The sequence below is a fragment of the Geotrypetes seraphini genome, chromosome 15 (genome assembly GCF_902459505.1).
Source record: "Geotrypetes seraphini chromosome 15, aGeoSer1.1, whole genome shotgun sequence".
In the NCBI taxonomy this organism is placed as follows: domain Eukaryota; kingdom Metazoa; phylum Chordata; class Amphibia; order Gymnophiona; family Dermophiidae; genus Geotrypetes; species Geotrypetes seraphini.
Window position 1 is genome coordinate 55838776 of NC_047098.1, and position 27461 is coordinate 55866236.

General features: G+C 45.0%; 1 protein-coding gene across 2 annotated transcripts in view; it reads left to right on the top strand.

Annotated features, from left to right (window-relative positions):
* SPNS2 (sphingolipid transporter 2) overlaps positions 1 to 27461 on the top strand; it is a 208396-nt gene that overhangs the window by 74912 nt on the left and 106023 nt on the right. For both annotated transcript variants that reach the window (XR_004537091.1, XM_033921929.1), the window contains exon 3: positions 16268 to 16404. Coding sequence is in view for 1 of the 2 variants with exons in the window: in XM_033921929.1 (XP_033777820.1) it covers positions 16268 to 16404 (137 nt within the window). In the remaining variant the exon portion in view is untranslated. The remainder of the gene's footprint in view (positions 1 to 16267; positions 16405 to 27461) is intronic.

A 27461-nucleotide genomic window follows, 5' to 3' on the forward strand; every position in this document is an offset into this window, starting at 1 on the left:
CTCATGTTTCATGTTTTGTTTTTTGTTTTTTAAATTTTTGTCAATAGTATGTTCAGTCCTATTCAGTTTATTATTCCCCTTTTATTGTAATTTTAGTATGTAAAATCACTTAGAATGTGGATTAAGCGATTAATCAAATTTTTAATAAACTTGAAACTTGAACTTGAAACTTGAAACTTGATGTCAGCTTAACAGGAACTGGCTCAGTAAGATAGTGCAGCATTGGTTCACAGTTAGTTTTTGCCCTGGGATAAAACAGAACTGTATTCGAGAATGCGAAATGCATAGTAAGGGGGGTGCAGGGAGGGATGCCAGGAGGGGAGGGGGGCATTCCTTTCCGGTCATAGGCAGCCATCCTCCTCTCCACCCCCTGCGCACATGCACCCCTTCCCTCGTACCTCTTTAATTTTCCCTGCGCAAGCAGCATTACAAACTTTCTGCCCACATCGGTGTCGCCTTCCGGGCCCTGCACCTAGGAAGTGATGTCAGAGGGATAGCCGCCACAATGCGGGCAGCAAGTTCGCGCTGTTGCTCATGACCTGGAAAATTACCAAGGTACGGGGGAAGGGAAGGAGGGCGTGTGTGCAGCGGGGGGGGGGCAGGAAGAAGAAGAGAGGGTGGGGGAGGGGCGCCACTCACCCTCGTTACACCATTGCATCTTTGATCCAGTACACCGATATCAATGACCTCTCAAAGGCAACCATAATAATCACTATTATTTTCTCAGGGTCCAACTACCATTCCCCACCTAAGAGCACACGATGTAACATAACATTGTACTTGTTGACCGCGTAACCATCAGTTCAACTTGGTTTACAAAAGGTTACTAAAGAAAATCATAATAAACGGGATGAAGAAGTTAGTTGATCAAATATTTAGCAAATAGATAGGTTTTCAGTTGAGATCTAAAGTCTTTATAAGAGTGACTGCAAGCAGCAAAGCTCGAAACTCCTTATCGTGAAGGGCCGCCTGGAATGCCAAAGTGTGATTGAGAAATTTTATGCTTTTACAGCCTTGGATTGAAGGAGAATTAAATAAGGAATGAGTTCTTCTACTGTGTCTGTAAGAAGCCAAGGAATATCTGTTAACCAAATAATGAGGGGCCGTAGTGTAAAGAACCTTGTAACAAAAGCAGCCCGACTTGAACAACACACGAGCCTCCACAGGCAGCCAGTGCAACTCACAGTAAAAAGGCGTGACGTGATCTTACTTCTTCAAACCATAAATCATTCTGACCGCTGTGTTCTGTACTAATACAAGTTTTGCCAGATCTTTCTTAGTAATTGTCAAATATATGATGTTACAATAATCAAGAAGACTTAGTACCATGTTGAGTTAGACTACTGTTCATTGTGCTTGGCATCCGGGTCTTTAACCCTTTCAGGACCATAAGGATCGTAGGCCAATTTTTGTGGTTTTGACAACATTTTTATGGTAAAAAGGGCTTGCAGATGCCAAAAAATTGATTTTTTTTTTGTGAAATATCATTATTTTTATTTAAAAAATCACACTTCTGGCTTATGGACAGTGTGGCAAGTGAATCTTCTCGTCAATCTAGCAACGACGCTAATGAATGAATGTCGGAACCAGTTTGTTTACATAAAGGCAGTATCATATGGAATCCGTACATATCAAATTTAGAACTGTAGACTATCCCAATCAAAATTGATAGGATTTTAAAGTTATGGGACAAATATGTCCCTTGGTCCTGAAAGGGCTAACAGTGGTCAGCCTAAGTCACAAGTGCCAGATAGATCCCAAAAAGCAGAACAAGTTCTCATGGCTCATTTCCAGGGATCAGCAGAACTATCTATTCAAATAAGGTGAAAACTCATGCAGTGGCATAGCGAGGGTGGCTCTTTTCCGTCCCCCCACCTCCACACGCTCCTTCCCTGCCCTCTCCTGCCGCATGCATGCCGCTTCCCTTTCTCCGTACCTCTGTAACGTCCCTGGTGCGAGCAGCAACGCCCAAGCTGCTGTCATGCCAGCGTTGGGTCTTCCTCTAGCGTCATTTCCTAGGTGCAGGTCCAGGAAGTGATGTCAGAGGAAGAGCTGACGCTGGTGCAACAGCAACTTGGGGATCCTGCTTGTGCCAGGAACGTTACAGTGGTACAGGGAAAGGGAAGCGGCACACATGTGTGGAAGGGGGGGCAGAGAGGAGGAAGGGTGCCTACGGTGGGCCACAGCTCCCCCCCCCCTGTTTACTACACCACTGAACTCATGTCATCAAGAGTATTGTGACTGCCTGGTTATCATCAAAGCTATGAACCCAGCCTCTCGTGTCACAGGTGCACCCCTTTTTCTTGCATCTCGGCCAGACAGCTCGATAAGTGATATTTTTACTTTTTCTGAGTCCATAATTGCAGTTTTTCTTCACAGCAGGATGCGATGCAGAGAGATTTTACTTAAGCTACAAAGCCGAGCTGTAATAAGACAGCTGTAGAATCTCCGTGGGGGGGAACAAAGGAGGGATGGAAGAACAGCCAGAAACTGCCTCCATGGATCTTACTATCGATTGGTCTTGGGGGCCCTTTTACTATGCTATACTAAGAAAAGGGCTTAGCGCATCCCACATGCCAATCTCATTGTAGCTTGGTTGTAAAGTTGGCCCTTTTCTATTTCCAGAATATATAACCTTGCGCTGATAGCATTAGCATGCAGCCATTTAAAAAATTGATCACAGGAGCACTTACCGTCTCCTGTTTAAGAACTTCCATGTTGTCAGTGCATTAGTTGATTAGCGCATCCATGTCCACTCTCCTCCCCCCCCCCCCCCACAACACAGCTCTGGGCGTACAGCAGTACTGAAAGGGCTTAAGTCGTTTTGAGATACGTCTAAAACCCGGTTCGATTATCGCACCTGGATGGCTTGTCTTACTCATCGTCCAAGTGCCTATTTAGGCTGGTTTTTAGACGTATTTCCGTAGGGCCTGATTCTATAAATGTTGCCTAGCAGTACTTAATTTGTAGGCACCGCTCTGTTAAAAACTCATTTGTGAATCACAACGAACCCCCCCAGCATTGTGGTCTCAGACTGGAGAGACAGCTAGTTTACCACCTATCTCTGGTAATGTTCTCAAGTCTGAGTTGCTGTGGACTTTTCCACATTTAAAACCAGATGATTCTCCGCAGGCCAGTTACACAACTGGCCCAATTTGGCATTGAAATCAGATTTCACCTGTTCCTGATTTTATTTTTTCAGTGAATACAAGCCGTTGGATGTCATCTGCAAAGATATAAAACTTAGGGCTCCTTTTACAAAGGTGTGTTAGGGCCTTCATGTGTGGAATAGCGCGCGCTCGCTGCTACCGCCTCCTCTTGAGCAGGCAGTGGTTTTTCAGCTAGCGCACGCTAATCCGGTGCTTGCGCTAAAACGCTAGCACGCCTTTGTAAAAGGAGCCTTAATGTCCCAGATGTCTAATGATTTTGCTAGGGCAGGGGTAGGCAATTCCGGTCCTCGAGAGCCGGAGCCAGGTCAGGTTTTCAGGATATCCCACCATGAATAGGTATGAGATGGATTTGCATGCACTGCCTCCTTGAGATGCAAATCTATCTCATGCATCTTTATTGTGGGATATCCTGAAAACCTGACCTGGCTCCGGCTCTCGAGGACCGGAATGCCTACCCCTGTGCTAGGGGAACCAGGTGCATATTGAAAAGAGTTGGAAATAGCAGAGCTCCCTGAGTTACTCCTCCTGATTTGTCTGTGTCCTTAGTTGATAGTTCGCTATTCCAGTAAACTCACCATGAACGGAAGGAAAAACAAGAGATAAACCATTGTAGCACTGTAGAATTCAAGCCCATTTCTTTACGTCTCTGTAGCAATTTCAAATGCGAGACAGTGTCGAAGGCTGCCGTCAGATCAAGTTGCATCCATAGTGCATCAAAGCCTGGCTCTACTTTACACAATATTTCATCTGTCATTTCTAGTAGAAGGACTCTCTATTATGGTTACTCCTGTAACCTGATTGTTTAGAAGAAGAATTTGATTTTCTTCTAAGAAATCAGTAAGTTGTCTCAGAACAGCCTTTTCTATCGTCTTCACTAGTAAAGGCATGTAGAGATTAGCCTGAAGCCTATATAGTTGTTTTTCCTATTAGGAGTTACAGTGGCTTCCTTCAGGCAGTCTGGAACATTTCCTGTGTTCAGTGATAAATTTACTATGTGGCTAATAAAGGGGACCATAGTCTTCCGATCTGCGGAGAGAATTTGAAAAGGAACTAAGTCTAGCTGAACAGCCGATGGATTGATTGAACTGACAATCTTCTCTACTTCCAGAGCTGAAACAGTTTTAAAGTGGGGAACTATGGGAATTTGTGTTTGCAAGTTAACTGCTTCTTCTAATTCCAAGGACTTTACATTGTCTGAGGTCTTGGGTTGGTCCCAAAACAGAGAAGAAACCTTCTCATCAAAGTATTTAAGAAAGCCTGTTGCAGTCAAGGTACTCCCCATACCGACAATTTTTTTTTAGGGGGCATTGACCAAATCGTACACAATTTTAAACAGAAGATGGGAATTGTATCCGACTACTGCTAGTTTCTTGTTGATATATTCTCTCTTCCTTTTAAGTAGCTCATCGTAATAGTACTTAGCTTTCTACATCTTAGCTGCAAGGTTTCAGTTAGACTTTTTCATCATCTGTGCTCCAGATGGCACAGTTACCCATGTAAGAGAGATAAGCCTGAATAGAGCCATTTGTTTTTTAACTTGTCTTGTGGTCCAGTATCTTGTCAGCTATACTTGACAAGACTCTGGACCATTCAGAAACACTAGCAGAGAGATCTAAAGACTCAAAGGATGGAATTGAACATTGGGCAATATTGATGACATCAGTGATTGTAAGATTTTTCTTTAGGTTGGAGACCTTGAAGGAAGTAGACTTCTCATTTTTCCTATCCATGGCCTGAACACATGATCAGTAAATGTAGAAATGATCAGACCAGCTTATTGGAACTATGTCTTTAATTTTCTTACTGGGGGAAAGAGAGCTAGAGACAAATATTAGGCCAAGAACATTTCCATGGACATTCATTGGAACTGATACCAAGTGACTAAATCCCAAATCGACCATTGTTTCAAAAAACTATCTCTGATAACTATTCATTCCTCAGTTACTTGTGAAGTTAAAATCTCCTAGAACTACCAAGTTAGTGATTTTGGTTGTGGTATGTAAGATGGCTCCCTTTAAAAAACTAGCTGATGAGCTTCCTGAGTTGGGTGGGGCAAAAAACCAAAAGGAAAGAGAAAGATAGTATATCAGAGGAAGCCAACAGGCATTCTGTTGGGATCGTATTCATAATCTGCTTTTTAACAAACCCTTAGGAGTCCTTAAAGATAAAAGCACGTCCCTCACCCTTCTTCACGTCTCTAGACTGTGTGATACATTGAAAGCCGAAGGTAAAAATTTGTAGTGGTGACAGTGTGTCGCCTTCTGTTAACTAAGTTTCGGTCAGCCCAAAGCAGTCCAGTTTTCTTTCCAAATCAAGTTATGGCATTTTTTTCAGTTAACTGCTCTGGGATTCATAAGCCAAATCTGCAGTTTGGAGGCAGAACTGCTTGAGCAAGAGGTAACAGACTGCATGGGAGTGAGAATGCAAATTCTCCGTAAACCCTTACAAGTTGCCACATCTCTTCTCCTTCCCCAGAAAACATTTTTCTTCTATTTTTTTCTTTTTGAATACACCAGAAAGAGAAAATAAATAATATATACAGGATGAGTACAAAATACGTTCAGAGGGGTGTACGCCTACCAGCACCTAAGTCCAAATTAGACCCCTACATGAAAAACACAACCACAATCTGCCCCTAACCATGCCTACTTTCTGGTAGGCGCTTTGGACTAGATGGCACTTTTGGACTAGTGGTAGGTACCTCCCATACAATTAAGTGCAATTTATGTCAATTACAAAGTTCTAATTGTTAATTATCAGCACTAACTAAGCAAACCGATCGTGTACTGATCAGTTTGCGACCCCTTTGCAATCCGATTTCCCTCCAACCTGATTCATTAACCTCTGTCCCGATCATTCACAGCTCCGATCTGATCCTCCCATGCAAATTTGTAAAACCCTATGCAAAATAGCCAAGCGATTGATTCACTAACAATTGCTTGGCTATTTTGAATTGGATTTTACTATCCTAAAATCCGACTGCTGCAGACCTGTTGGTAACTGTGTTACTGTCTCAAATGTCCAAATCCCGAATAAAGAACAATATAATGGATGCTTTAATTTTCCAGAAAGCCTCAGCCCCACCACTCCACCGCTCAATACATCTTAGTAGCGCTATTAAGATGTATTGAGCAGTGGAGTGGTGGGGCTGAGGCTTTCTGGAAAATCTAAAGCATCCAATATATTGTTCTGTATTCGGGATTTGGACATTTGAGACTGTTATAGTTATTCCAAATTGAATATTCTAAAAAATTCTATATCATTATTGAGGAGCGGTAACCGTGTTACTGACTGGTCTGCTGTTTTTTGACGGGCCTGCCTGTCATTTTTATTCTTTTTTTTTTTTTTTAATGACACAGATACACACGCAAAATATCTGTCCCATTAAAAAAAAGAATAAAAGACAGGCAAGCCTGTCAGAAAAACGCATCCTCCCCCAACAAACACGCGGACAAATGCGCCCCACAAATTGCACTGCCATTGGTGCTTTACCCCCTCCCCCCAAAATGTGAACCCCATTACATGTATAGTTTGGAGCAGGAGGGGTGCTCAGTCCCTCCTGCTCCTTAGGTCTCCATCTAGCGGTGGGAGCAGGAGGAACTACAAAGTCCTTCTGTTCTTTCTCCTCCGTCCTGCCTGACACGAATGCGGGTCTTAGGCCCTACCCTAGCACATCGTGTGATGCATGGGGAGGGGCATAAGGCCCTGATTGGCTCAGGCATCTCAGGTCCCTCCCAAATCATTTGCATGCAAACTTAATAGTGAATCAATCACAGTTGGCAAATCGGTCAACAGCGATTGAGTCGCTATTGTTAGTGAATCTAGGCCTAAGTTAGGTGCCTAGATTGGCTAGGTGTGCAGACCTAGGTGATTAATTTTAGGTGTCATTTATAGCATCAGGGCCAAAATGTACACTAACTTCGTATTCTGTAAAGGGCGTTCTCTGCACAGCTCACTTTTTTACAGAATATTAGCTAGTTTATTAAAAAATTAGTGTTTAAGCACGTTACATTAATGGGTGCTAGAATATATCCATGGCCCTCTTCTGTCTCCCCTCCCCCAAAGCAAACCAAGATTGCTCCCAGGCCCCCTTTCCCTCTCTGTCCCCTCCACTTCCCTGTGCAGCAGCAGCATTTCCCTGCCTTCCCTGTGCAGAAGCAGCATTTCCCCCCCCCCACACACACACTTCTTTGTGCAGCAGCAGCATTTCCCGGCCTTCCCTGTGCAGAAGCAGCATTTCCCCACCACACACACACTTCCCTTTGCAGCAGCAGCATTTCCCGGCCTTCCCTGTGCAGAAGCAGCATTTCCCCACCACACACACACTTCCCTTTGCAGCATCAGCATTTCCCACGCACACACACACACTTCCCTGTGCAGCAGCAGCATTTCCCAGCCTTTCCTGTGCAGCAGCAGCATTTCCCGCAGCCCCGTTCCCAGCCGCCACATTTAAATTGAGAGAAAAGCGCTGCACCGCGCTACAGCTGGCTTCGGCGTCTTCTATCCACTGCGGCCAACCCTAGCGGAAACAGAAAGTAGTCAGAGAGGGCGGGCCACAGTGGACAGAAGACGGCAAGGCCAGCGTTAGCGCGGTGCAGCGCTTTTCTCTTAATTTAAAGGCGGGTGAGCCGGCCAGAAGGAGGAGGCTTTGGCGGTGGTGGTTTTGGTGGTGAGTGAGGGCGGGAGGGGGGAGTCGCCGGCTGTGCTGTGTTTCTCCGCGTTGTCTGGCCGCCGCATCCGCACTCCTGCTGGCCACGGACCTACTGATCACAGAACAGAGATCACGGAAGCACGCAGGTAAGTGCGCATGCGCGGCTAGGGTTTTATTATATAGGATTTATATACCGCATAAAAACTATGCGGTTTACAAAATTACATGTATGCTGCATCCTAATGCCTAACTTTGGATGTCTTATTTTGAATCTACCCTGTGAGGAAAGGCTAAAGCAGCTAGGTCTCTTCAGTTTGAAAAAGAGACGGCAGAAATCCTTAGGCCATTATTGAGATGGCTTGGAGAAATCCATTGCTTATTCCTAGGATAAGCAGCATAGAATCTGTTTTACCACTTGGGATCTAGCTTGGTACTTGGGACCTGGGTTGGCCACTATTGGAAGCAGGATACTGGTCTTGATGGACCCTCGGTCTTTTACAGTATGGCAATTCTTATGTTCTTAATGTTTAATGCTTATTCAAAACAATGTGCAGAACTTACTTGCTGTCATCAACACTTTAGACCACAGAACAGTAGCTAATCGTAGCAAGGGAAAGAACAAGGCTGTTGTATTCAGTACATGTGAGAGTTGAAGTCTCAGTAAGGGACAGGAGCCAAAAGCACAATTTGCAACATTCTAGTAACAGGTGCAAAAAAGACATGTTTAAGCAGGGCCAGAAGGGATGAGCATAAAACCTGCTGTCATTAAGTCTCATGCTTTATTGAGCTGCCACCCAAATGGATGTTTCCAAGCGGGGTGGGAAGGGAATAAAAATGTTACAAAATTTCCAAGGCCATGGAGTTCTAGGGTCTTAGCTTCCTACTGCAGCAGACCCTTAATATTCGCAGGGGTTAGGGGCGGAGCCAGCTCGCGAATACTGAAATATCGCGGATAACTTTCGGGTCTGGCTGTGACCCACACCCGCCTCCCTGCTGCGTCCCGGACCTTCCCCAGACCTTACCTGGTGGTCTAGCGGCGATGCTGGGCAGGATCGATCGTCCTATGCTCCTGCCCCGTGCAGAGCCGTCATCAAAATGGCTGCCGTGAGTTCCCGTTGTAGTCTAGATGGAGGGTTTACTGTACTGTACATGGAGTTGAAGATGGAGCAATAAATAATCAGTTAAAAATCTGCAGATGTTTAGCAGAGCAGCCCACAGATGTTTTATAACAAAACTTCCCCAACCTACTGTCCTACTGTGGTGATGGGTTTTAGGATATCCACAGTGAATACGCATGAGATCAATCTGTGTACAGTAGAGACAGTGCATACAGGGCTTGTGATAACCCTGCTAAAATACTCCACCCCCCCCCCCCCCATCTGATGATAGGCATGGGTAGGGTTACCATATTTTGCGTCAAAAAATCCCAGATGCATGCCACATCCTGTTCTACCCCCAGCCCCGCCTTGTTCCGTCACAGCCCTGCCCAGGTATAACCACACCCAGGCCTTTGGCAAGCTTAATTGTCCCAATGCCTCTCCCTCAACCGCAACAAATGCCTATAGTGTAGGTGTCCTGTCTTGGGGTTTCTTTTTTTTTTTTTAAACGTGCATCCTGATTGGTTGCTAGACAGCAGTAGGATACCCATTTATGGAATCTGCCTTATTGTGCACGCTCGTTCCTGAGAGAGCAAACATGCATGAACTCATACACACGTGCAAACCATTGTGCATTTGTGCCCCTAGGGAAAGACTGCACATAGAGTTTAAGTGTAGCCTCTTAACCATGAACAATATTCATTGGAAATGACTGCCCATCCCTATCTGAAGATATCATCCAACTGCTGCCATTGAAGGCAGATGACTTAAGTGGTGTGAGGGGGCTGCAAGTTCTCTCTGCACTGGTTGCAATTGCTAAAAGAAATCAAGAGCTTAGGAGGTTTGAGCTGCGCAGTGAAGGAACTGCTGCTCTGGCTTAGCTGACTCAAGGCTCAGAAGATTAACACAAGAGTTCCTGTGCCAAAAGGCTTAAACCTGCTAATACCTGATGATGAAGGTTCTACTACTACTATTAATTATTTCTATATAGAAACATAGAAATAGACGGCAGATAAGGGCCAAGGCCCATCTAGTCTGCCCACCCTATTGTCCCTCCCCTACCTTCGCCCTGTGAATAGATCCCATGTGACGATCCCATTTGGCCTTAAAATCAGGCACGCTGCTGGCCTCGATCACATGCAGTGGAAGACTATTCCAGCGATCAACCACCCCTTTCTGTGAAAAAGAATTTCCTGGTGTCAGCTCGTAGTTTCCCTCCCCTAATTTTCCACGGATGCCCTCTTGTTGTCGTGGGACCCTTGAAAAGGAAGATATCTTCCTCCGTCTCTATGCGGCCCGAGAGATTCTTGAACGTCTCGATCATGTCCCCCCCTCTCTCTGCGCTCCTCGAGCAAGTAGAGCTGCAATTTGTATAGCGCTACCAGATGTACGCAGTGCTGTACAGAGTCACAAAGAAGATGGTCCCTGCTCGAAAGAGCTTACAATCTAAACAGACAAGACAGACTAACAGGATGTCATGGATACAGTTAAGGGGAACGGTTAATCTGCTGGCTGGGTTGGTGAGCAATGGGGAGTAAGGTTATGGATTGAAGGCTATATCAAAAAGGTGGGTTTTCAGTCTTATTTTAAACAAGGTAAAGGAAGGGGCTTGGCGGACAGTTGAAACATATGAACATAAGAAGTGCCGCTGCTGGGTCAGACCAATGGTCCATCATGCCCAGCAGTCCGCTCACGCAGCGGCCCTCAGGTCAAAGACCAGCACCCTAACTGAGACTAGTCCTACCAGCGTACGTCCTTGTTCATTATGAACTTGTCTAACTTTGTCTTGAATCCCCGGAGGGTGTTTTCCCCTATGACAGACTCTGGACGAGCGTTCCAGTTTTCTACCACTCTCTGGGTCAAGAAGAACTTCCTTACGTTCGTACGAAATCTATCCCCTTTCAATTTTAGAGGGTGCCCTCTCGTTCTCCCTACCTTGGAGAGGGTGAACAACCTGTCCTTATCTACTAAGTCTATCCCCTGTAGTACCTTGAATGTTTCGATCATGTCCCCTCTCAATCTCCTGTGTTTGAGGGAGAAAAGGCCCAGTTTCCCTAATCTTTCACTGTACGGCAACTCCTCCAGCCCCTTAACCATTTTAGTCGCTCTTCTCTGGACCCTTTCAAGTAATACCGTGTCCTTCTTCATGTACGGCGACCAGTGCTGGACGCAGTACTCCAGGTGAGGGCACACCATGCCCGGTACAGCGGCATGCTAACCTTCTCCGATCTGTTCGTGATCCCCTTCATGATCCCCTTCTTTATCAATCGTAGCATTCTGTTCGCCTTTTTTGCTGCCGCCGCACATTTGAGCTTATATTGACTAGGGGGTCTGCACAGCACTTTATAAACTTCAGCCCCTTTAAGCTGGTGCCTGGGGGTATCTGGATGAGCATTATTGGCTTGATGTTTCTAGAAGGAAACAATGTCAGCTCAAAACTGGCATTATTTTTGCACAAATAACACAACTTGTGAAGTTCAACACAAGCCTGCTTTATTTGATTTAACATATACCCCTCCCCTCCCCCCCCCCTACTAAGGCACAGTAAAGATCTCCACCATAGCCTGGAGCACCAAACGCATTTAGCATCCCGGGCTGTGGGGTAACAGAGGAGTTCCTGTCCCTGGAAAACATGCGAAAGATTTGGGATGTTCACTAGGAAAGAAAGCTGGTAAGGTAGAACAGGATAATACTGCAGAATGTAAGAGGCATGCATGCAGAACATTCCAAGAAGTAAACAGAACTGAGTGCCAGCTGCTGCAGTGTGCAGAATAATTAATGATAATAATGATGTGCAGACGGGAAAAGGAATATAAAAATAAAGAGCAGGAGCAGAAAAGGACTGGGTATATGGGACAAGAGCAAGGTCAAAGAAAAGAACAACACAGGTCAATGCAGGAGCATCTCTAGAGGCAGAGATACATTTTCTGAATAAAGGACCGAGAAAAAGAGACTGCCAGCCATAGGGCAGGGAAATGAAAATGAGGCTGAGTGAGGACAAGGTTAAGGGAATGACATAGTCAGAGAAGTGACAGGGATAATGAGGATTGGCAGAGCGTGTGACTGCTAGGGAAGATGAAAGCGACAAAGACAGTATAGTCATTTTTAGGGGTTGTTTTGCTAAAGCTTAGCGTTCGCTAACGGACACATGGAGCATAGGTATAGAATAGGATGCCAAGAATTTAGGGCATGTTCGTGTCTGTTACCATGCACTAAGCTTGAGTTAAAGGGCCACTTGATGTTTTAATAAAGTCATGTAAGAAATGGAATCTAATTTATCTAAAATGTAATTTTGAAATGCAAAGACAGCTATGCACCGACATTTTGTGCTGTCCCAAAGCCTCTAATAGGTTTGAAAATAACCACCTGAATTTATAAGCTCTAAACTCCAAGAACCATAATTCTTTAAAATAAGCTATGCCTGTTTATTGTGGTTATCCTGAAATCCCCACTGGCTGTGACATCCCAGGACAGTGGGGGGAAGTCCTACATTATGGAGCTTAGAGAATTCCTTGTAGGTAATACAGAAGGTTGCATTAAGCATTTCACAGAGAGATATAACAGGCCTTAACTAGAGATGTGCACATGCAAAAAATGCTGTTTTTAGACATTTTGAGTTTTCCCTAATTTTCATTACTGGTAGGTTTTTGGTTTGTTTGTTTTTAGTTATTTCATATATTTATGTTATTTTTTTTAAAAATCTGCATTAGGGCATTTTAATGTATGAAAATTGATTGTATGTACACATTAATTCATAGGTTTAATGTGCAGTGTATCCTTTGGAAGATTCATTGGCATTTTTAACAAAATCTGTTTGATTTTAAAACCTTCATTTCCAAAAACATGAATTGGACAAGCTCAGGTGTCCTGCAGCAAGTCCCAAATCAGCAAGCACTACAAAATATTTTTGTATTTGGGGGCAGGGCAGGATTAATTCGTCGAGGGCCCCTAGGCACACAAATACAATGGGCCCCCCTGCCCCGCCCCACCCCACCCTGCGCCCAGGCAGAAACAGGAAGCTGCGTCAGAGGGAAGCTTTGGGCAAGCAGCACCGCTTGCAAAATTACAGTTCCCGTTGCCTTTCTTACCCGCATTGCTTGCTTGTCTTACTTTCCGTCGATAGGGAGGGGGAGCCGCATTGCTGATCGGAGGGGGGGCACGTTGCCGATTGATGCTGGAGGGGCCTTTTCTCGTTTGGAAAGAACAATGTTGATGCCCTCCTTCATCGGGCCGCCGTGACCATTTTGGGCCCTAGGCACGTGCCTACTGGGCCTATTGGTTAATCCTGCCCTGTTTGGGTGGGGAGGGTGCGTGTCTGGGGTTGGAGAGCAGTCATTCCTGCTCTAATCAGCTAGCATGTCTGCATTAGCACACGCTAACTGGTTAGCGCAGGATTACTGCATGAGCCTTTATCACCTACAAAATAGGTGTCGGTAAGTGCTCCTGTGTTAATATTGAACTAGGCCAGTTACTGGGCAGACTTGCACGGTCTGTGTCTGTGTATGGCCGTTTGGTGGAGGATGGGCAGGGGAGGGCTTCCATGGCTGGGAGGGTGTAGATGGGCTGGAGTGGGTCTTAACAGAGATTTCGGCAGTTGGAACCCAAGCACAGTACCGGGTAAAGCTTTGGATTCTTGCCCAGAAATAGCTAAGAAGAAAAAATTAAAAAATTTAAATTGAATCAGGTTGGGCAGACTGGATGGACCATTCGGGTCTTTATCTGCCGTCATCTACTATGTTACTAGGTTACTATGTTAATTGTGTTTAAAGGCTGCACACTAATGGCAACATTAACAGAACCCCCCCCCACCCCAGAAAATCAGCCATCCAGACAAAAGAACTTTAAAGATTACAATTAGTTCAAAATAGTGCTATAAAGTTGATTACTACTACTATCCATTCAGTCGTGTCCGACCCTTGGACATTCATGCTGTGGGCTGGGAAAAGACCTTGGCCCAAATCTTTAACCAGCACCTAATATTAGGCCCCTATTTTGGAGGCGCCCAACTCGATAGGCGCCTCTCTAAATTGAATAACAAGCTCAATTAAGCTTTAGAATCAGCAATAATTGAAACTTAGGCGCCCTATCAAGAAAGAGCGATTCTGGAACAAGCCGCCTCTAAAAATTTAGGCGGCCTTCAAAAAAATAGGCACTATGCATGTAAGGCGTGGGCGTGGCTTCGTGCTAAGCGTCTTGTTACAGAATCGCTGCTCTTAAGCCTGCTTAAGCGCTCGCATGGCCACCTAACTTTTAGTTGTGCCTAGAGCTGGCCTATTTCTTGGGTGCCTCCAAAATAGGTGCCACTCAGCGTGATTCATTAAACAGCACCCAGTTTTATTTGAATCGCGCTTAACGGTACCTATTTCGGCGCCTAACCTTTGGACGCTTCTTATAGAATTTTCCCCCTTGTGATCTACCCCATAAAACCCACACCACGAAACTCTATGGATCAGAATAATAAATAATAATAATAATTTATTTTTGTATACCGCCCTACCGCAAAGTTGATTACAGGCCATAAGAAATTTGATCACGTTACACCTCTTAAAATCAGCACACTAGTTACTCATCTCTCACCGTATAATTTATAAAATACTGTTATTAGTTTTTAAAATTTGTGTTGCAGATGCTTCCTCTTACCTTAGTAGATATATAACTCCTTATGTTCCCTCCAGAAAATAAAGGAAAAAAATATGACCATGTGACTCCTTTCTTAATTAAATCACACTGGCTCCCTATTAATCATCGGATTACCTATAAAATTCTATTGTTAACTTTCAAAACCTTAGATACCAATGAACCCCAATTCATAAACAAATTACTTATCCCCTATAATTCCTCACGTTCTTTACGTTCAAACAACCACAAACTTCTAACTATTCCTTCTTTAAAAATCATTGGAACCCGCCGTCAGGATATGTTTTCTGTAATAGCACCTCAACTCTGGAACTCTTTACCTTTACACTTAAGAGAAATAAATAACTTAAACGATTTCAAAAATAATTTAAAATGCTTTTTATTTAAAGACGCTTTTAACATTTAAAATTAATCATGTGCTCTTTTTAAATGTCAAGATCCGTTATATTATTGAATTCTTATTTTAGTATATAATTGTTAAGTTAAAATTTTTGTAATTTTATGTTCTTTGTACCTTATAATATATAATTCGTAATTTTATATATTATTAACCTGTTTTATCCTCTTTTTTTTATTTTTTTTATGTATAAATTGTCAAATTTTTAATATTTTATGTTATTTACTGTTTTATTATCATGTTTATTTACAAACTGTAACTCGCTTAGAAATAATTTAATTAAGCGATTAATCAAATATAAATAAAACTTGAAACTATGGTCAAATATATTTTAGTGAGCAATCAAGAAAACAGCAAGGTAACACAAAAGTACAAAACCAGCTCAAAAGTTTGAAATATCCCCCCAAAAGACCTCCCCCCCCAAACCCCAACCAAAACACCCACACCCCCAACACCCACCCCTGGGTCCTCCTTCCAAACACAAATGAACAAAGAATCAGAATAGCAAACTATACAGGAAAAGTCACAAAAGGATAAGTACAAACAAAAGCTTCAATTAAGTATCCGGCTATGAGCCAGAGGGGTCAAAGTAGTCCAAAAAGGTTCCCAAGTGGTCTGGAAAAGACGACCCTGACGAGAAGACAAATCAGCCACATCCCTGCGCTCCCACATCAAGAGAGCAATCATGCGGCTCCTCCAAAGGGAATAGTCCGGAGCCTACATTTAAAGCAATTTTTGTAGATACTATGCGTAGTTCAATTTTTTTCTGATCGAGGACCAGAATTATGGAATTTACTTCCTATTCATCTTAGACTTCAGACCTTTCTTAGGGGTCCTTAAAGAAAGCGTGCTAACCGATGCTTGTCTTTACATTCTTAAGAGCTATTTTTACAAGGTTGTGAGTTAAACTCAGCTAGTCGGACTGAGCTTTAAAACCTTCCCTTTCCTTATGTGTTTCCCGGTGTGGGGTTTGTTGGGGGGGGGGTTGTCTTTACTATCTGTTAATGTACGTCTTCCATTTTTTCTGCACATTCATGTTGTGTTTTTAAAACACTCCCCATTTTTTTATAATTGTATTGTAAGCCACGTAGATATTTCATGATTGGCGGGATATCAAATTTTAATAAAACTTGGAAACTTGAATGCAGTAGAAATGGCCTTAGCGTGTGAAAAAGACCCCCGTAAGAGAGTTGCTAAGGCCACTTTTTGCCACAGTTTTGTAAAAGGAGCCCTTTGTGACTGAAAATGAATTTGTATGTTCTCTGTGCTATTTATAGTACTTGGTTTTTTCATAATTATTATTTTTTCTCTTCAGTTTTCATCTGCAGTTTCATGGTGGCAGCTCCAATCTTCGGTTACATAGGGGATCGTTTCAACAGGAAGATCATTCTGAGCTGTGGGATCTTCTTCTGGTCTGCCGTGACCTTCTCCAGCTCCTTCATCACAAAACAGGTAAGAACTTTTCTAAAAACGTGGCCCTGAGGCAAAGCGTCCAGTCAAAATTAATGTCTTATGATGTGGTAAAATCAGTTAGCTTAGCAGGGTTTTAAAAAAGGCTTGGTTAATTTCCTAAAAGCGAAGCCCATAGGCCATTATTGAGATGGCTTGGGGAAATCCACTGCTTATTCCTAGGAGGCATAAAATCTGTTTTACTACTTGGGATCTAACTAGGTACTTGAGACCTAGGTTGGCTACTGATTAGAAAACAGTCTGATGAAACTTCAGTCTGTCCAAGTATGTCAATTCTGATGTTCTAATGTACTTCCTATGTGACACAAACCAAGTCAGTGCCTAGATTTAGGCACTAAAAAAGCACCTCTTTGAAGCCTATTCTACTAGAATTGGGTTGGCAACCTGTGGCTCGAGAGCCATATGCAGCTCTTTGGCCATATGGCTGCAGCTCTTCTCTTGTGGGGATCCAACGGTGTGTACCTCTTTCCTCCTCCTTCCTTCCAGGCAGCTGCACATGCTTCTTCACAAAGTGGTTCTAACATGCTGCCCACGGCTGACCCAGAAGGCCTCCCTCTGACCAATATTGGCTATTCGGGGGCCAACATCAGAGGGAATCCTTCTGGGGCTGTATGTGGCTGGCGGTAAATGCTTGCAAAGGACCATGCACTGCCTCAATCGCGTTCAATCTAGACAAATTTAAGTGTCACATTGCTTTGGAAATGAAAGGAAAAACAGCAGCACTTGCTTTTCTTCTGTACCTCTGCTAGGATATAGACTGAGTGGAGACAATGTGACATCCTTTTCAAAGGACTGTAATTAAGCAGTTATCTGCATTAAATTCCCAGACTGAAAATTGGCTTCCACTCATTGGCTATGAGTAGGTGCACAGACTTCACAGCACATGCATTTGCAGGTACGAGTGAAAGGGGTGTGGCAGACAGAGGGAATATGCACAAGAAAGGGACTCAGATTTCTTCCTGTTGACCACCAGGTGCTCGCTGATCTTCCTTGTGCTCGGCCAAAGACTGTTAAAACACAACAGTTAAACATCACATCATTCACACACACTCAAAACTCCTGACCAGGTTCCTCTAAACCAGGGGTGCCCACAATTTTTTGGGCTTGCGAGCTGCTTTTAAAATGACCAAGTCAAAATGATCTACCAACAATAAAATTTTAAAAATACACAAAGCACACTGTACGCAGAGAAAATGTAATTATCATTTATATTTGGGGGGGGTTCAAAGAGGTCAAGACAGATGACTTTAAAATATGCACTATCACCTCAGTAACAACTATACAAAAATAGAAAAATATAACCTCTCCCTTTTTACTAAATCGCAAAAGCGTTTTTTAGCAGAGGGAGCTGCGCTGAATGCCCCGCGCTGCTCTCAACACTCATAGGATCCCTGCGCTAAAATCCACTACTGCGGTATAGTAAAAGGGGGCCATAGTGTAAAATATAGACAGCAGATATAAATTCTCAAAACGGACACATTTTGATCACTAAATTGAAAATAAATCATTTTCCTACCTTTGTTGTCTGGTGATTTCTTGAGTCTCTGGTTTCACTTTCTTCTTCTGACTGTGCATCCAATATTTCTTCCCTTCTTTCAGCCTCCTGCATGCTTCCTCTCCTCCAGACCTCATTCCATTCCCTAACCAACATCTCTGTCCTTCCATAAGTCCAACTTTTTCTTCCTGTCTCCCTGCCTGCCCCCCGACACATTCCATTCCCTCCTTCAACTTTTTCTTCCTCTCTCCCTGCCCCCCTTTCTTTCTTTCTCTCTGTCTGTCTGTCTTTCTTGCTGTCTCCCTGCCTCCCTTTCTTACTTTCTTTCTCTTTCTCTGTCTTTCTGTCTCCCTGCCCCTCCTTTCTTTATTTCTGTCTCCCTCCCTGTCTGTCTTTCTGTGTCCCTGTTCTGCCTCCCTGTCTTTCTGTCTCCCTGTCTCCCCTTTCTTTCTTTCTCTCTGTCTGTCCTTTCTTTCTCCCCAAGCCACCACCGGAGCCGTTGTCTGAGATCAGGCCCCCAAGCACCGCTGCCATCTGGGAACAGGCCCCCAAGCCGCTGTTGCCACCAAGTTCTCCCTGTTCCCCGATGCCGCAACAGGCCAGCAGCGACTTCAGAAGTGCTGGGCCCACCAGCCTTTCCCCAGACATCAATTCTGACGTCGGAGAGGAAGTTCCGGGCCAGTTGAGGCAGGTGGGGGAAGGCTGGGTTGCCCGGCGCTTCTGCATCTGCAGTCGCTGCTGGCCTGTCATTGGGGAAGCAGGGAGAACGCAAAGGCAATGCGAGTCTATCACAGAGCCCATCTTACTGGTCGATCGTGATTGACCTTTTGGGCACCTCTGCTCTAGACCCTCCTGGTCATCTCCAGGTCCTCTGGGTCCTCCCTGGATGGGCCAGTAAGGATTTCTCACGTAATTCTTCCCGCTTTATAAAAGTTGAGAGCGGTGGAGTGGTGGTACTGAGGCCCGAAGATATGCTACCTTAAAGGTGTATTTAAGTTCTGTTGTACACTTGGGAAGAGGTGTGGATGTGTTATTAAGGTAATTTCCGAGTATATATTTATTCTGAAAATAACATCATATTTATTGGAACCCCTATTATGAGTGACATAGTAAAGGTGAGAGGTGCTCGGTGCAGTGACGCCCCGCCGTCTTCCCTGCCCCCCCTCCCCACCCCCACACTGCACATGCACACTTTCCCATTTCCCGTACCTTTTTAACTTCTCTAGTGTGAGCAGCATGCCCACATCGGTGTCGGCTCGCCCTTTGGCATCACTTCCTAGGTGTGGGTCCTGGAAGTGACGTCAGAGAGAGCGCCGATGCCGACGCGATGCCGGGGGCGTAAGAAAAGGTATGGGGAAAGGCAAGGGACACCCGTGCATGGCAAGGAGAGAAGCAGGGGAGGGGTGGAAAGCAGTGCCATACCCTCAGCAAGAGTGCGCCAGGGGCAGACCGCCCCTCCTGCCTCCCACCTCCCTTACTACACCACTGTCTATTATAAATATAGGAAAGTTTGAGCCAATTTCTTTTTAAAATATGATCAAACGTTGTCCCCACACCCACACAGTTCTCCAGGCAATGCCTACATGTGGTCAGTATGAATTTACACATCCACTTCAGCACAATTTCTAAAGTGCCCTTTTCCAGACGTGAAATGGGCTGTACAGGCAGGAAATTAACCCAGATTTCATATATTTCTCAAGGAGAGATGACACACCTGACATTTAAATATCCAAACTGACCAGTTTTGGGGGAAAGCAATGCCTGTGCACTAAATTATGGATGTGATTCATTCCAGTTGTTAGAGTTCAGGCAGCGAGATTCCTGTGGAATGACAGGAATCTCGCTGCCGTACCTGGCTCTGGTGCCGTTAAGTGGGGCACTTGCCAACAGTTTTTATTCTGAACCACAATTAGTTCAGCTGTTATTTTTAGCCAACCAGGATGTCAGAATTGATACTGTAATATTTCTGCAAGAAGCTTATGGAATAGAAAGAAAGAAAGAAAGAAAAAAAAGACGCAATTGTTGTAAGTAGCAACATTCCTTTGACGGTAGATCACAGCTCTGAGAGCTGCAGATTGAGTTCCTGAGGCAGCAGCAGCCCAACTGCATTCCAGAAATGGCGAAGCTGCTACACCTAGAGCGAATGTCAAAGAAGCACCAGAAGCAACACACACCTCATGCTGCACATGCACACACACATATACAAATACACATACACCCCCAACCAGGTATCAGGACATCCACAAGAAATATGGGGATCTGACCATCTGTAGATGGTCTGCGCATGTTCTGGCCCTCCGTGCCTAGCAGAGCTTTTTACTTTTTATTTGTGAGCCTGTTGTTTTAACCCGCTTTAAACCCGCGGGTTAAAACCACGGGCTTGCACTTCGGGGAAGAGAGCAGATGGGGCAGAGAGCATACATAAGAACATAAGAAACGCCTTCACCGAATCAGACCTTTGGTCCATCCAGTCCGGTGACCCGCACACGCGGAGGCTAAGCTAAGTGTTCCCCGATGAAGACCTGTTTATCTGTATCCCTCAATGTGATTTGCAAGAAGGTGTGCATCCAACTTGCCCTTGAAACCCAGAATGGTGGTCTCCGTCACAACCTCCTCCGGGAGAGCATTCCAAGCGTCCACCACACGCTGCGTGAAACAGAACTTCCTGGTATTTGTCCTGGGCCTGTTGCCTCTCAATTTCAGTCAATGACCTCTTGTCCAATTCACATTGGACAACGTGAATAACGATGCTTCTCGCTCTATTTTGTCGAATCCTTTTATTATTTTATAAGTCTCTATCATATCCCCTCGCAGTCTTCTCTTCTCAAGGGTGAATAAGCCCAGTTTTCTGAGGCGTTCTTTGTAGCTCAAATTTTCCATACCTTCTACTAGCTTCGTGGCTCGCCTCTGCACCCTCTCCAGCAGGGTCACATCCTTTTTTAGGTAGGGAGACCAATGCTGGACACAGTACTCCAGGTGTGGTCTGACCATTGCTCTGTAAAGCGGCATTATGACGTCCGCCGATCTACTCGTGATTCCCTTCTTTATCATGCCCAACATCCTGTTTGCCTTCTTTGCCGCTGTTGCGCACTGCGCAGAGCAGAGAGCAGGGCAGCAGAAGATAAGGCAGTCGGAAAGGACCTGAGCGACTGGTTCTCAGCAGTCGCTTATTTTTGGATCGGTTAGCCCAGTCAGTGTCCCTCATTTTTTTTTGTGAATCGCTTCCTGCCTACATTTGAATGCTGTTCCCCCTCATTTGCATGTGCGGATCGGAGGATGATCGGGACAGAGGTTAGTGAATCGGGTTGGAGGGAAATCAGGTCGCTAAGTGGTCGGAACTTGATCAGTGGGCTTAGTGAATCTAGCCCTTAATTACAATTCTGGACACAGTGGGGGGCAGATTCCAGTATCGAGCTGGGCTGCTCACATGACAGCGGTAGCCCGCTTTGAACTGAACTATTACAAACATGCTACGAACCGTGCTACTTTGGGCTATGTCACTCTGTGGAGGGCCTATTTACAGTTACCACCAGTCTCCGGTAACGGGTAGGAAGGGCATGGGGTCCGGTGGGGGAGGGGATGGTGCGAATGCTGTGCGGTGTGCGTGGAGTGTGAATGGATTGTCTGGGAGTTTGTATCTGTTTTTGGATGGTGGTAGGCGACCCCGAGCTTGGTGCCTCTCATTTGGGGTGAAACAAAATGGAAATTCTGTGGAACTAGGTGACCATCTTTCCCACCTCTTCCCTTTGGTACCAGTAAGTCTACATGTTTTGTTGTCCCCTCTATTTTTATCTTTTATTATATTAATATTTAATAATTGTAAACCGTTTAGGTTTGTTTTGATAAACAGTATATTAAAGATTAAATAAAACAAACAATAACCACCCCCCCAAAAAAAAAAAAAAATAAAAACCACCATACCTTGTCCCTCTTTTGCGGATGGATGGAATGAAATGTAGCTTTTGGGCTCTTGACTGGGCAGTCTTTTCTACCTCGCATGGCATTGTTATGTTTATGTACTTCTGGCTAGGATTTCTTTATGATTTATATACTGGAGTTCTCAGCTTTGTTTGTAGTTCCTTACTTGATTAATGTTTTTGTCCTTCTGTATGCTATGGCATTGCTGTTGGGTTCTGTTGGAATTCTCAATAAACATGATGTTCAAAACTAAAAAAAAAAGTACTTCCCTGTAACTTCATTAAGTGTCCTCCTAGGCTTTGTAATTTTTCATGGAGTAAAAATTTGATCCACTTGTTCCCATTCTAAACCACTCAGGATTTTATAGAAGCCAATAATATCGCCGCTAACCTCTTCAGTCTTTCATAAGAACATAAGAACATAAGAACTGCCATCTCCGGATCAGACCTTCGGTCCATCAAGTCCGGCGATCCGCACACGCGGAGGCCCCGCCAGGTGTACACCTGGCGTAATTTATAGTCCACCATATCTTTATATGCCTCTCTTAAGGAGATATGCATCTAGTTTGCTCTTGAAGCCTAGGACGGTCGATTCCGCAATAATCTCCTCTGGGAGGGCATTCCAGGTGTCAACCACTCTCTGAGTGAAGCAGAACTTCCTGACATTAGTCCTGAACCTGTCCCCCCTTAGCTTCATTCCATGTCCTCTAGTCCGTGTCAAATTGGACAGTGTAAATAATCTTCTCTGCTCTATTTTGTCGATTCCTTTCAGTATTTTGAAGGTCTCGATCATATCCCCACGCATTCTCCTTTTCTCAAGGGAGAACAATCCTAGTGTTATAAGTCTATCCTCATATTCCAGTCTCTCCATACCCTTCACCAGTTTTGTTGCTCGTCTCTGCACCCTCTCCAGTAGTTTTATATCCTTCTTTAGGTAGGGAGACCAATGTTGGACGCAGTATTCCAAGTGTGGTCTGACCATTGCCCTATAAAGCGGCATTATAACTTTCTCCGATCTACTCGAGATTCCTTTCTTTATCATGCCCAACATTCTATTTGCCTTCTTTGCCGCTGCCGCGCATTGTGCCGACGGCTTCAGGGTCCTATCTATCAGTACACCCAGGTCCCTTTCTTGTTCACTCTTCCCCAGAGTTGCACCTGACATTGTATACTCGTATTCCTTATTTTTATTGCCTAAATGCATTACCTTGCATTTCTCCACATTGAACTTCATCTGCCATTTCTCCGCCCATGTTTCTAACCGACACAAGTCGCTCTGGAGTTTCTCTCTATCCTCCTGCGATCTGATTGCCCGGCATAGTTTTGTATCGTCTGCAAACTTGATGATCTCACTGGATATTCCTTCCTCCAGGTCATTGATATAAATATTAAAAAGGATCGGCCCAAGTACCGAGCCCTGGGGTACACCACTAGTCACTTTCTCCCAGTCGGAGAACTTCCCATTTATGCCCACTCTCTGCTTTCGGTTTTCCAGCCATTTGCCTATCCATCTTTGTATATCTCCCTCTATGCCATGGCTTTGTAGTTTCCTGAGAAGTCTTTCGTGTGGAACTTTGTCGAACGCTTTCTGGAAGTCCAAGTATATTATGTCCACAGGCTTCCCACTATCAATTTGCTCGTTTACGGTCTCAAAAAATTGGAGTAAATTCGTCAAACATGATTTCCCTTTCCTGAATCCATGTTGACTGGGTTTCATCAAGTCGTGTGCGTCCAAGTGCCGGACTATGCTATCCTTGATCAGTGCTTCAACCATCTTGCCGGGAACCGACGTAAGACTCACAGGCCTATAGTTGCCCGGTTCCCCTCTCGATCCTTTTTTGAAAATTGGCGTGACGTTCGCTATCCTCCAGTCGTCCGGTATCTGTCCAGTTCTGATTGTCAGGTTTGCAAGTTTGTGCAATAACTCTCCGATTTCAACCTTCATTTCCTTTAAGACTCTCGGGTGAATTCCATCCGGTCCAGGGGATTTGTCACTTTTAAGTTTGTCGATCTGATAGTATATCTGGTCTAAGTCCACTTCAACTGTGGTGAGGCTGTCCTCTATTTCTCCTGGAAACACTTTCTCCGCTTCAGGTATTGTTGAGGTGTCTTCCTTCGTAAAGACAGACGCAAAGAAGGAATTTAGTTTGTCTGCGATTTGTTTAACTTCCTTGATGTACCCTTTTCTTCCCTGGTCGTCCAGGGGTCCCACTGCCTCTTTTGCAGGTTTTTTCCCTTTCACGTATCTAAAGAAGGGCTTGAAGTTTTTGGCCTCCTGGGCTATTTTTTCCTCATAATCCTGTTTGGCATCCCTCACCGCCTTGTGACATTTCTTCTGATCATCTTTATGTTTGTTCCAGGCTTCGGTTGTCTTTATGCATTTCCATTTTTTGAAAGAGTCCTTCTTTTCTTTTATGGCTTCCTTCACCTGTATGGTAAGCCATGCCGGTTCTCTTTTGCTCTTTGTTCTCCGATCTTTGGAAATCCTCGGAATGTAGAGATCTTGTGCTTCTGTGATAGTATTTTTCAGTAGGGACCATGCCTGATCTACCGTTTCAAGTTTGTCCACCATCTTCTCTAGTCGTTTTTCTACCATGGCCCTCATGCAATCGTATTTACCCTTTTTAAAGTTTAAGGTGGTGGTTAAGGTTTTGGCATGTTTCCCTTTCCCGATGTCAAGTTTAAAGTTGATTACATTGTGATCACTCGTTCCCAGTGGAACCACGACTTCCACTTCTGTTATCGGTCCCGTTAGGCCATTTAGGACCAAGTCCAAGGTAGCGTTGCCTCTTGTCGGCTCTTTTACCATTTGTTCCAGGAAGCAATCCCCTAGCACCTCCAGGAACTTGGCCTCCTTGCCGCAGTTGGAGGTTGCTAGTTTCCAGTCTATCCCTGGGAAATTGAAGTCTCCCAATATAATTACATTTCCCGTCTTGCATTCTTGTTTGATTTCCTCCATCATTTCTGAGTCAGTTTCCTCCGCCTGTCCTGGGGGACGATAGTAAAGGCCAATTTTCGTATCTGCACCATATTGACCAGGAATTTTGATCCAGAGTGACTCAAGCTTCTCTTTCATTTCTGTTGTAACCATTTCAACAGAATCTATTCCCTCCTTAACATATAGAGCAATACCTCCACCTTTCTGCCCTACTCGATCTCTTCTATACAGTTTGTATCCCTGTAGTACTGTGTCCCATTTGTTTTCTTCATTCCACCATGTTTCTGTTATGCCAATGATATCCAATATGTCATGTCTTGCTATTGTCTCTAGTTCCCCCATTTTGTTACCTAGACTTCTAGCATTCGTATACATACATCTAAATTCCCTTTGTGTTACCTTTTTGGACCTTCTACTCTTGGCCGTCCCTATAGTTTCAAATACGGTATCCTTTACTGCTCCTGTGTTATCACCCTTGTTTGCTGTGTGGTCGTCCTCTCCTGTGTCTGAGTTGTCCCTTCCTGCTTTTTCTCCCTTATTGGCTGTGGGGTCGTCTTCTCTTGTGTAGGAGTAGTAGTCCTTGGCTTCTTCGTCGGGGCATCCTGCTATCCGTGCCATCGACCGGTGGTCAACTGTCGGCTTTCCCCTATCTTTCAGTTTAAAGCCTTCTCGATTGCCTTCTTCATGTTGCCTGCCAAAACTCGTGCTCCTTCTTTGTTGAGGTGTAGTCCGTCCCTTCTGTAGTACTTGCTTTTTCCCCAGAACGCCGTCCAGTTGCGCACGAAGTCGAAGCCTTCTTCTTCGCACCATCGTCTCATCCAGGCGTTGATTACTTGCAATTCCCCTTGTCTCTTTCCATCCGCTCTTGGTACTGGGAGGATCTCAGAGAAGGCCACCCTCACCTCCCTGATCTTCAGTTGTCTTCCGAGTGAGCGGAGCTGGCCCTTCAGCTCTTCCCTGTCATACTTCCGCCCGCTCACATCATTTGTTCCCACGTGGATAAGCACAGCGGTGTCCTCTCCCTCTGCGCCATCTATGATCCTGGAGATCCTGTTGGTCACATCCTTCACTCTTGCTCCAGGCAGACAGGTGACGACTCTGTCCTCTCTTCCTCCTGCGGTGTGGCTGTCCACATGTCGTATAATGGAGTCGCCTACGATGATCCCCATCTTCTTTATTCGGGAGTTCCTTGGGGGGCGTAGGTCCACGTCCTTGGAGTAGGGCCAGTCTTCTTCCTCCAATGATACTCTTGAAATTGTTTCCTGTTCTTTGGGTGGGGGGATGTCTTCCTGTGCTCTCACTATTCCTCCTGGTGTGCGGTTGTCTCCTACCTCGTCTTCGGTTTCTTCTGTGTTTGCATGGGTGTCTTCTCTCCTCACATGGGTTTCTTGAGTACAGTTTTCCAGCCCTGGGATCTCTACGTGGTGCTGATGAGCTTCCTCTATGAACATTTCTAGTTCCTTGACCTCGTCGTATGGGCTGTACTCCACTAGAATCTTCTCCTGTGCTCGGATTCTGTCTTCGAGTTCCATCACTGTTCCTTCCAATAGTCTTACCTGACATTTCAAGCTATCCATCTCCATGCATCGATTGCAAATGTATGCCTGGATCCCCGAAGGGAGGTAGTCATACATATTGCAGCCGATACAGAAGACCGGAAAGCTCACCTTCTGACTTCCTTGGGCTTCCATTTCTTGCTTCCCTCGTGTGTGCTTGTGTTCCTTGCCTGCTGCTTCCTTATGTTGCTTGCCTTGCTGTGTCTTTTGTGTGTGCTGTCTCCGCTCTACCTCACCTTGATTGTATGTGTGGGTTTGTTCCCTTTGCGTCTGTCTCTTCCTTACCTTCTGTGTTTGTCGCTTCTTTACCGTTCAGTCCTCCTCGGTGTTCTTGATAGTAGATACTTGATAGTAGATACTTGATAGTAGATACTCGTCCCTTGCAAGGCCCTTTGCAAAGGCGCTCTCGCTAAGGCGAGCGCCTTTACCGCTCGCCTTCGCCGCGCGCCGAACGGCTGGGCGCCGTTGGCTCCGCCCCCTTTCAAGGGGGAGTTCGGGCTCTGACCTCGCTGACGCTTGGGGGTGGGCGGAGCTAACTCTCGCCGCTGCCCCTGCTGTAGATTGCTTTTATCCCCTGCCTTTTGCCTCCTGTCTCTCTCCTGAGGTCTTCCTACCTCCTCTCTGCCTTCTGCCTGCTTTTCAGCCGGTGTTCAGGTCAGCGTGTGCTGGGCGCCGTTGGCTCCGCCCCCTTTCCTCATACAAGAGAAGTTCCATTCACTTTATCATCTTGGTTGGTCTCCCTTGAACCTTTTCTAGTTCTGCTCTATCTTTCTTGAGATAAGGTGACCAGAATTGAACACAATACACAAGGTGAGGTCACACCATGGAGCAATACAGAGGTATTATAGCATTCTTAGGGCTAGATTCACTAAGGCCATGGGCTTGCACTGCGGGGAAGAGCAGGAGATCAGGGCAGAGAGCAGGAGATCGGGGAAGAGAGCAAGACATCGGGGCAGAGAGCAGAAGAAGATTGGGGCAGACAGCAGCAGGAGAATCGGGGCAGGGAGCAAGGTTTTTTACACAAATGACTGGTCCTCAGCAGTCGCTTGTTTTTGGATCGGCCAGCCCAGTCGGTGTGTCAGCATTTGTTTAGTGAATCATGCCATTTCCCCTCATTTGCAAGCACGGAGGAT